Source organism: Piliocolobus tephrosceles, chromosome 9 (assembly GCF_002776525.5).
Source record: "Piliocolobus tephrosceles isolate RC106 chromosome 9, ASM277652v3, whole genome shotgun sequence".
In the NCBI taxonomy this organism is placed as follows: Eukaryota; Metazoa; Chordata; class Mammalia; order Primates; family Cercopithecidae; genus Piliocolobus; species Piliocolobus tephrosceles.
This window is the reverse complement of record NC_045442.1, coordinates 42433829-42445395: the sequence shown is the minus strand read 5'-3', so window position 1 is coordinate 42445395 and position 11567 is coordinate 42433829. Positions and strand designations below refer to the sequence as shown.

The 11567-nt window shown below is 39.5% G+C and overlaps 1 protein-coding gene across 4 annotated transcripts in view; it reads left to right on the top strand.

The window, feature by feature from the left end:
- Positions 1–234: 234 nt before the first annotated feature.
- Positions 235–11567, top strand: part of PCGF5 (polycomb group ring finger 5) — a 63034-nt gene continuing 51701 nt past the window's right edge. For 3 of the 4 annotated variants that reach the window (XM_023226251.2, XM_023226249.3, XM_023226252.2), the window contains exons 1-2: positions 655–917; positions 2742–3036. In XM_023226251.2, the coding sequence (XP_023082019.1) occupies positions 2925–3036 (112 nt within the window). In that variant the 5' untranslated portion in view covers positions 655–917; positions 2742–2924. Of the gene's footprint in view, positions 412–654; positions 918–2741; positions 3037–11567 lie in introns of those variants that run through there. The other variant, XM_023226250.2, reaches the window with a different exon arrangement.

The window sequence follows — 11567 nt, the reverse complement described above, 5'->3', positions numbered from 1 at the left end:
AGAAAAAGCAAATACTTTGCATTGACAATCTCTCCTACCCTCTATTATTGTCATTTTCTTAAGCCATCACTGCTCTGGCTTCTAAAATACACGTTTTTGAATGAAGGTTTTTGCAGTGAATGGTCTCTTGTAGGTCTCAAAGTCCACTAGAAAGAGTACTGGGCTTTTGTTTGTTTTGAACCTTGCAAACAGTAATGCTTCTTTACCACTCACCCTCCCCCCACCCTTACCCTCCACAGCGTTCCCGTTTGCTTATAGTTGTCAACGACCATGGTCTCTAGACGCACGCTACAGTAACAAGTTTGTTAGTGATTTTCAAATAAGGTGCAAATCAAGGGATGGCTTTGTCCCCACTTCGGCGCAGGTGGTACAGACTTGGGGAAGACGCAGCTCAGAAGACAAATTCTCAGGGTGAGTCAGTCTCATCACTGACCGTTGCTTTTAAACCCTCCAGGAAAAATATGCCAGTCATTGTTATGATGAAAACAACCGAAGGGGTGGATGGTGGAATAAGAAGAACCGAGATAATATTTGGCCAGAGCTACGTGTAGCACAGGAGCCAGGGCGGCAGCTGCACCTGCGAGGAGCGCAGGCAGCAGGCGCGGCCTCGGGGCGTGGTGGGGGCGTGGCCGGGCGGTGGGGGCGTGGCCGGGCGGCGGGGCGGGCGGTGCCGCCGGTTGGAAGTGGGTGGAGTTGCCCTTGGAGGCGGCACCGGACCTGGGCCCCGAGGCCCGCCGCGCCCTATCGGGCCTGAGCCGAGTGGCCCCACAGAGCCGGCGCGCTCCCGCCTGCAGGGGGAGAGCGGACGGGGCGCGGGGACCGGCCAGGCCGCGGCGGGTGCTGTTTCTGTTTCACTTTCCTTCACTCTGAGGCCGGCGCGCTGGCGGGCGAGGAGCGGCGGCGGTGGTGGCCGCTGGGTAGGTACCGGGCAGGCTGAGGAGCGGCAAGGACGCCAGACTCCTCGCCCAAGTTTGCGCCTCAGGCGGGAGCGACACCTCCAGACACCTGCCCTGGCCGGCCCCGCCTGGAGCCGGGAGGGCCCTTCGGGTGCAGGGGGCGACCGGCCGGGGCGGGGGCTTCGGAGCCGTGCCTCGCTAGGCGGGGAGAGCGGCCGGCTGCAGACGCCGGCCCCGGGAAAGGCTGCTCGTTCTCCACGGCCTGAGCAGCGCGCCTCTGGGGCCTGGGCCCGCGCACCTGCCGGGCGGGCGCGGCGGTGCTGGGACAGCACTGGGCTGTGCCGCTGGGTCCTGCCGGAGAACGCAGAAAAGTTCCCCTTCACCCCCGCCCCGTCATTGCAAGTTCTTGCTTCCCTTAACTGTCTTGGTCACAGGGCTCTGTGCCTTAGGATCTTAGCACCACCCCAGGTCGGGACCGTGCATTTCCTCTTCCAAAGGACTCTCTTACTTTGGAGCTTCATGGCAAACCTGTGGGAAAGGCAAGGCAGTTAATCCCAACTTACAGAGGAGGAAGCTGAGACCCAGGCACAGATATGAAACGCTTTGCTGAAGGTCATACAGAGCTAAGGGCCAGAACCCTGATTCCCTGTCTTTTAATTATGCTTGCTTTCTGTTACACCCACGAATGTGATTTCCCAAGAGAATAGGATGATTACACGCATTCCCTGCACATTCGCAGTGGCTATGTGTTGATGGAATGCCTTTTACCTTTCCGGCTGCTTTATACTTACCAATGAGTTAACAGCTAAGATGGGGGAAAGTTCCTGTTTATAGAATGCACTTAGGAAAATCAACACCTTTCATGTTGTGTTTTCTGAGAGGATACATATTTTACAGTTCAAAAAAAAAAAAAAAAACTGAGACAGGAAAGCAACATTAGCCAGGTTATGTATCTACTAAATGTGACCAGTTTCTGTTGAAGAGTTTTTGATCTAATAAAGACTGTAAAGAATGAATGTAACTATAAATCAAAATAAAAGGCAAATGTAACGGGAAAGAAGCATTAAAAACTAGGGAAAGATTGCGCTGAGGATAGCATTGGAGAAGGGCTTGAAGGGTAGGAGGCATGGAGACAGAGGAGAGAAAGGGCGTGTGGGATAGAGTGCGTAGAACCTGCAGAGGAGACGGTGGGAGAGGAGTGATCCCTTCAGGTTGAAGAAAGTTGTTGAAGGGTATATTAAGGTTAACCTGTAGAAAGTCGTATGTGACAGAATGAGAAACGTTTTTCTGTTTGTAAAGAGAAGACGCTGACATTCGTTGATAAGAAGACCCAAGTGTCACAGAATACAATGTGTCTGGTAACAGAATATAAGATGGACTGCAGGTGGAGCGGTGATATACAAGTGGAGCAACTTGTATCAACTTGATTTGACTCGTAACTGGATGTAGGGTTCAAAATGGAAGTGGGGACCATTTTGAAAGGGAGGATAATGACTTCACTTTTTAATCTTCTAACTTGTATTGGCAGGGACTCCTAATAGAGCAGTCAAGCAGATAGTTAAAATGCATTAGCGAAGAGGTAAAGATACCAAACTGTAGTTAATAGCTTGGGGTGTCATTAGTATAGAGGTGATAGTTGAGGTTCCAGAACTGGATGAATTTGTCATTATTCTGAATTAAATTATAGCAAATTTGCAAGTTAATGATACAATGAAGGTTTTGTTCTATTCACCTATTCATCCAATTGGGAACATGTAACACTTGCTGTTAATAGAATGGCATTAATACATTATGAGGAGTTTGACGCCTTTTTCTCTCATCTTTTTGAAATGATTTTGGAAACAGACATGGGAAAGCAGAACCACCAAAAAGAGTGATGATCAGCGATCTCCTGATAAATCTGGATGCTAATTCTCATGCCTCAGGACATCCTACTGGGAACGACATACCAGCTCCTGGGATCAGACTTTCATCTACTTAGGACCCCTCTTTGCCCGAACTAATAAAGCCAGACTTCACTAGCCACGAATGGCTACCCAAAGGAAACACTTGGTGAAAGATTTTAATCCTTACATTACCTGCTATATCTGTAAAGGGTATCTGATCAAGCCAACAACAGTGACGGAATGCCTCCATACATGTAAGTGTTCGTTTAGGTTATTATATGCGTCAAAGTTTATATGTACATTTGTTCCTTTAAAATTGCCATGTTTTGTTTTTATGTTGTAACTTTTAAGAAATGAGTATTCTAAGAATTATTTTAACTTTGAATTAATTTTCAGAATAGTTGTCATTGGGATGCCAGTGGCATGAAATTTTGCTTTTGTTATTTGAATCTCAGTAGTTGACTTTTATCACATTGTAAAATATTCTAAAAATCATAAGCATATTATCAGTTACGGTTTTTTTAGGTGAACTATTTCAGGTTTTTTATTTTTAAAAAATTATACTCAAGGATTTAATCTCAGAGACTCTAATTCGCTGGTTCTCAAAGTGTGATTCCTAGACTAGCAGCACCAGTGTCATCACAAGTTCTAGGAACTTGTTAGAAATGCAGATTATCAGGCCCTACCCTAGACTTAATGAACCAGAGACTCTGAGAGTGGGCCCAGCAATCTGTTTTAACAAGCCCTCCAGGTGATTCTGAAGCATGCTTAAGTTTGAGAATCACTGTTCTAGTAGTATCTTACCTGTGGAGCTCCTAGCAGATTTCATTCTCAATTGTCCCATTGGAAGAGGAAGAGACATTTTTTACTGCCACTTATGCCAAGATTACACATACTCTTTGTGTTTCTGCCAGCATGATTTCATTTTTTATTTCAGTGAAAGTAATTCCAGTAAGTTCTAGTTTAATGCCTAGTATGTGCACCAAAATAGAGATATACTTGATTTCATCTTAGCTTTACAATGACCTGGGAGCAGTTTGGAGTAGATGTAGGGAGAGAGAGAAGGTATAGAGATTATCTTCATTTTATAGATGTGGAAACTAACAGTTAAGTAACTTGTCTAGTCTCATAGCTAATGAGTGGTGGACTTATATTCAACTCCAGAACCCATGTTCTTTAATATACCATGGTACCTTTTTTTTTTTGTAAGCCTTTTTTTTTTCAGCTGTTCTTGCTCTGCTGAACTGACATAATGTTATACCAGTAGTTTTAAATGGATGCTAGATGGAATAATCTGGAAATGGTTAAATGGCAACTTTTATGTTATATTTATTTTACCACAATAAAAAATAGAATCATCTGGGAAGCTATTTAAGCATACACATGCTCAGGACCCTGCCTGGGGAGATAAAGTGGGTCTTGTGGTAAGGTCTGGACATGTATATTTTGGAAAAGCTCCCCAAGTGATGCTGATGTATACTCCTTTGGGGGTATTACTGGCACATCTTATTCAGTTAGCAGTTAACTATGAACTATCTTGTATTACTAGTTTGCTGTTGCCCTGTATTGTTATTTAACTTGAATAATTTATAATTAACTACCATTGAACAGACATTTATTGAGTACCTTCTGTGTGTCAGGCACTGTGCTGGGGTACAGAGGATACAGAAGGGCACAAGATAGTAAAAAAGCCTCTGCTCAAGAAGTATAATTCTAACAGGAAAACTAATTTTTAAAAATGCCATGTTAGTGATAAGTAGTATGAAAAGGAACAAAGCCCAATGGTAGATAGGAGACATGGTGTTATTTTATAGTGGGTCAGTCTCTTTGATATGATGACATTTGAACAGAAACCTGAAGGGAATGAAGGACTCTGTGGATATATGGGAAGAGCAGTCTGTGTAAAAGGAAAATCAAGTACAGAGGCCTTGAGATGGAAATACACTTGGCCAGGTCAAGGAACAGCAAATCAGTTAGAAGCCTATTACTGTAGGAAAGCTAAAAGATTATAGGGCCTTCAACCAAGGCTATAAGATATGAAATGGAGGTGGAGAATGGTGGTTGTATTGTGGACATACTTTGAAGGAAGAAACAATTGGCTACCCTAGAGTGGAGACTTTATCTTCTACTTCCCTGTTTCCCATTGCACCAAGCGTGGAACCTGGACCCAGTCCACAGTGTGTTTTGTTTTGCTTCTTTGAACATTTGTTCATTGTTTTTAATTTTTGGATTCATCCAGCAAAAACTGCCAACTCTGGATGATGAGAAGAAAGCACAAAAACTCTCCCATTTCTAGCTATATACTACAAATTTTATATATGTCCTTTGGAAGAAAATTTTCTTTGGGTCATAGTGAAATCCCAATTTAACTATAACTTTGTTTAAAAAAGGAAAACAAAAGATTATAGAAGTATAAACAATTAGCTTATAAGCAAAGGGTATATATATATATATTCTCAACAGCAATTTAAAGCCTAAAGGGGTAAATTAAATGACAATTTAACTGCACATGTTGTCCTGGCCTGAAAGATCCCTTGGTGGCCATCAAGCCCCTTTACTGAGAGAGAATGAACATTGTAGAAATGTGATTTAAATACAATGGTAAGTCCCAAATGTGGCCTTTATCATCAACAGAGAACACAAAAAGTAGAGTAAATGATGGAGTCAGGTACTCCATTGCGTCTCTGAGGAGATCTGAGGATTCCGGTAGCACTAATCTTTATATACTGTCAGGTCCTTTGATTTCTATGTTGTTCGTATTTATATTGAAGCTTATAGGCGAAAACTATCCCACTTGCAAGGTATCCCTTGTTAGAAATATTTATATACAAACAAATACAAATCTATATTTATACAAATATATCCCACTTGCAAGTGGAATAGTTTTTGCCTATAAGCCTCAATATAAATACAAACAAATATTGATAACATAAATTGTACTGCAAAGCAGTATTCCTCAGCCTTTGGTTGGGTCTTTGATATGTGGTGATATCCTGGGTTTCAACTTTTCTACAAGGTTTTCTCATATATAATGTAGGATAGATACAGTTGTTCTGTGTTTTGGGATGGGTATAAAATTAAATAACCAAATGGGAAAGGCAGAAAGTGAGAAATGTCAAGTGACATTGTAGTACCGTATAATATTTTACATCTTGACTTAGGCATATACAAAGAGTATCTTACTTATCTTATACAAAGTCTACAATATTATGATGCTATAAAGAATGAGTTAAGAATGAGTAAATGCTAAATGCTAGTTTTTATGGAGACTCATAAGAAAATATAAGGTGTTCTTACTCTTCAGGTGTGAAATACATAAATGAAGCTTTATTATTGGTGTGCAAAACCAGACATAGAACCTGCCCTTCTGGACTCTGGTCAAGTGAAGAAAGAGTAATCAAGTTAAGAAATGTAAAAAAAAAAAAAAAACAAAGAAAACAAACAAACAAAAAAAAGATGCTGTTAAGTGCAGTGAGGAATGACAGAGGGTGATATAATAGCAGATGTGTATCAGGATACTGGAGCAGAATGATATGCAGAAGAAACTCGTGTTTTGTGAAATTCCTAAAGCTACAGATCATATGCCATCTCAGACAGATAGTAACCCTTGAGTAATGGTGCAGAGGACTACATATGGGCCGGAGGCAGGGATTATTAGTAGCTCCTTCTGCTTTGGTAGGGGTAAATGAAGTTACTTCAATCTTCTTTCAGATGACTATGCAAGTGCATTTCAACTCTTTTCTCCATCTCAAACCAGATAGGTTGGTGCTTCCTCATTCTCTCAGAGAGAAATTCTGGAGCCAGCACTGCTGGGCTGCCCTGTAGATGTAGGTAGATGTAGAAAGAAGAGCCTGAAAAGTGAGCTCGTCAAAAGGAAATAGGAGGTAGAGATGGTGGGGCAGCCAGGAGATGCAAAAAATCACGTCATCATATCACATGATCACATTTGATCACATGATCAAATCAGCATCATAAAAACCACATCTTTAGACTCTTTTCACCTACTAATACTTCTTCCCTTCAGTAGGCCAGGAACATTTGATAAATAGATAAAATTTTTAAATGAGTTAAAATTTTCAAACACAAATGAGTTTTAGCTTTAAATGATCACTTAATACTAGATGAACTAAATCCACATTAACCATGGTTTACATGGCTGTGAGATAATTTTAATAGCCTAACCAAAGGAAATAAACACATAATTTTTGCACAAATAATTATTTCATTATTTAAACTAAGTAATTACATATCAGCACTTTGCTAGCCACTGGGGGTACAGTGGTAAATAAGATAAATGTGAAATGTGTACACTATTGAGCAAACTTATACGCCAAGAAGAAATTTCTAACACATGTATTTAGATGTATTTTTTTTTTTTCCTGTGTGAACTCATGTGTTCTGAGACTTCAGCTACCTATGCTGAGGACTCTCAAATCTTTATTTTTGGCTTACACTTTTCTTCTCAGCTGCAGAATCCTACTGGATGTCCACTTGGATGTCCTGAAGCCACCTGAAACTCAGCATATCTACGAATGATCAAATGGGATGCCAGCACTCAGTCATCCAAGCAAGAAATATGCTACGTGCTTGACTCTACCCTCACAAAACTGGGCAAAGTCCTGCTGGTCTCTCTGTTTAATAGTTCTCAAATCTGTCCCTTTAGTTTCATCCCTCTGTTACTGTTCTCATTCATGTTCTTATTACATCTCACCAGAGCCACTGCAGCACATTCTTAACTGTGTCCAAGTGGTAATAATTAAAAACAGCTTACTGTCTTTATCATTATCACTCTTAACCTACCCTAAAATTTCCTAAATGTATCCTGTTGACCTCAGGATACATTAAAGCTACTTAGTGGTGACTGGTTTCTGCCTACCACTTCCTCCCCTGCCACCTAACACTCACACATACAAATACTTGGTTCAACTGTTTGCTCTCCTTGAAATGAATGCCTCCTCCTCTGTGCCCAGCTAGCAGTTACCCATCCTTTAAAACTCATCCCCTTTAAGACATGCCCTACCACGTGCAGATTTGGGTTAGGTGTCTCAATAAAATCTTAAATGAATAAATGCATGGCTAATAAGTTATTTTATTGTGTATTTTTCCTTTCAAAGATTCAAATGCAGTGATGGGTAACTTGAAACGCATATGGGCAATGTTGGTTTGGAATTACAAATTTAGAAAAACTGTCTCCTAGGAGCTGCATAGGAATCTTTGGGGTCTTAGGGAGAGGGAGAGACTCTGGACTGGGGATTAGAAATTGATGGCCCTAGATTAAGGGATGTTCTGTCTCTTTCACCAGGTGACCCTGGTGAAAAGAGAAACTTTAAAGCTGCTTAGAGTGTATCTGCTGGGTGTGGTATAGGTTGTTGATTTAAAATGAAAGACTTTTTACTTAAACTAAGGACAAAGAAGCTTTGTTCCAGCAGCTCAAATGTGACCAATACAGTGTATTGGTTCTTAACCCTTTTGTGGTCAGAGGCCCCTATAAGAATCTAGTGATTCTTTCCTCAGAAAAAAAAAGGATGTTTATAGACAGAATTCTGTGGTACAGAAAAGGAAAGCTTTCTTTCCTCTTTCTGCTCTTCAGAGATTATGGCAGTAATCCCTAACCTAAGAATAAATTCTTTGCAAAAACACATTGTTATACTTATTTTTTAACTTCTACAAAGAAAGATTAATTGATAATATAGTTGATGTGATAAGAGACTCAGCGATTTTATGTGGTAATATGTAAGAAGGAATAACTTAACCATAAGATGGCAGAATTTAAGTACTACCAACCATTTCTTGTTTTTGAACAAATATAAATATACAAGTACTTAAGGTACAGAGAACTCATGATGCTCTGATATTCAATATTTAAAAATCTTGTACTACATACACATGCTACTCAAAGTGAAATATCTGAATTAGCTGCATCCACCATCAGCAGCATCACCTGGGAACTTATTAGATAGAAGCACAAATTTTGGGGCTTCACTGTAAACTTACTGAATCAGAATCTCTGGAGAGAAGGCCAGAAATCTTTAGTAACGAGCCCTGCAGGTGATTCTCTGGTACACTAAAGTTTAAGAAGCACTGCTGTGGACCAGACATTTATAATACTAGCATCCTTTAAAGTAGGCAGTTTGTACTTTTAATCATAGAGTTGTTAAAATAAATGCTAATAAAGGAATGAAATATTAGCTATTGTTTTATTGAATGTTTGTTATATGGGGCATCATGAGCTTTACATTCATTGTTTTATTTTACCCAACCAAGAACCCCTCTAGTTAGGTGGTATTATTTAAGCATCAACAAATATTCATTAACTTTTACATGTGCCAGTCATTATTCTAGCCACTGCAACACAGCAATAAATAGAACAGGCATAGTCTGTGCTCTCCTAGAACTTAACGTTCTAATAGGACAGACAGACAATAAGCAAGTAAAGTGGAATTTCAGGTGCTATGCATGACAAATGCTATGAGTTAAAAACAGAAAGGTCTTTCTTGGGAGTAGCCATCTAAGCAAGAACTAAAATAATAGGATCAATCTGTGAAAAGGTTTAAGGAAAGAGTATTTCAGATTCTTATTCCGGAGGTAAGACTGAGAAAGGTTAAGTAACAGCCAGTAAGTGCTAAAGCTGAGTTCTGAATCCTGGATATGTGACTCACGCACATCTACATCATATATGTTATCACATTTTCCTAATTTTATTTTTCTTCTTTCTGCTTAGCTTTATTTTCTAAAATTTTTTTAAGCAACATGTTAATTTAAAATTCTAGTTAATATTTATAAAATAAACCTCTTCTGTGTTTTCCTGACTATGTAACTGTTATATACCCAATACTGATCTGCATTTATTATTCTGAATGAATAGCCATTTTAATGAAAAAAAGCTATAAATTGAATTTCCAATAATGTATTCTTAATAAGAATAAAAAACGTATTTTGGAATAAAAAAGGCCAAAATAGAAATTATATTTATACTCTCAGTAGGTGCCAATATAATATTTTAAGATATACTAGAAATGATGTCATTGGTGTACTGTATTCAAACAGTATTTTGGCAGAAACTAGTCATTCATTCATGAAAGTGATTATAGTGTTCATTTTGATGACTTTTTAAAAATAATAATTATAGGTCTTAATCTCGGTGTCATCTATTATTAGTAATAATGTTAAAGAAGAATTATGTGTATAGTTCTTTTAGCTTTTGAAACTATGAATTAGATAGCAGGGAATGTTTAAGTAGTCGAGCAAAGCGTCACAGTGGATGCTAAAGCACAAAACCAAAGGATAACAGAAGTAAAAAAGTAAAATCTTCTATATTGACGTATGAGAATATATCTTGGTCAGAATGAGTTGGGACTGATATCAGTGTTGGGTTGAGAAAAAGTATGTAACCTAAAATACAAAAATATTCATGGTTAGAAATCATCAGTATACAGGTATGTTTAAGAGTCTAGCACAAAGGTTCAATATAAGCATTATAAACAATTAGTCTAACTTCGTAAAAAAGACAAAAGATAATTTTCATTTGGATATTCTGACGACTTCACAACTACTGATGTTTTATATCTACTGGTTTTTACCAGTATTATATCAAAAATGTTAAAGCCAGTGAGCAAAGCTATATTTTCTCAGAATATATATGTATTCATATATACATATATGAATACATAATGTCAGAACCACTGACATTCAATTAATAGAAAATGATCAATGTTATATTTTAGTTTATATTGAACTTATTTATTTATTTATTTAGAGACAAGGTCTCACTCTGTTGCCCAGGCTGGAGTGCAGTGGCAAAATCTCGGCTCACTGTAACCTCCCTACCCTGCTTCCATCCCCCACAGGCTCAAGTGATCTTCCTACCTCAGCTTTCTGAGTAGCTGTGTTACAGGTGTGCACCACCATGCCCAGCTAGTTTTTTTGTATTTTTTTTTTTTTTTTTTTTGTAGAGACAGGGTTTGAACATGTTGCCCAGGCTGGTCTTGAGCTCCTGAGCTCAAGTAATCAATCTGCCTCAGCCTCCCAAAGTGCTAGGATTATAGGTGTCAGCCACCGTGCCCAGCCTTTTTATTTTAGAGACGGGATCTCACCATGTTGCCCAGGCTGGTCTCGAACTCCTGGACTCAAGCAATCCTCCCACCTCAGCCTCCCATAGTGTTGTAATTACAGGCACGAGCCACCAGTGCCTGGCCTAATTTACTTTAATTGTCAAAAAAATTACTAGTAAACTCAGTCTCCTCCCTTGCTTTAGTTGAAAATGTAAGCTGCTTTCTGACTTGACTGCAATAGTAACACGTGTAGGGTCTACAATTTTGGTTCCCTTTAGTGTTCCTAACCATTGTGTTCTCATTTATATTATAAATCATTACTAAGCATTTTGTCTTCCAGATACAATTCTAGGCACTTGAGACTCATCAAGCAACCTTGTAGGCAATAAACAAATCATAGTGTGTATTATATTAGGTGATAAATACTGTAGAAAAGGGGAAAGTCAGGCTGAGTAAAGGAAATTGGCCAGTGAGGTGTTATAATTTCAAGTAAACTTGTGTTCAGGGTAGGCCTCATTAAGAGAGTGGCTTTTGAACAAAGACCAGGTAAAGGAGTTAGCCAGGTATGTGAGGGGAGAGGTGTTTCTGGTAGAGGGAATAGCAAGATTAAAGACTCTAAAGCAGGAGTGTGACTGACTTGTTGAGAAATGACCTGAGTCCCATATGGCTGGACAGCAGTGAGTGAAGGAGTGTTAGAGGTGATGGGGATGGGCATGGCCACAGGCACATGATGC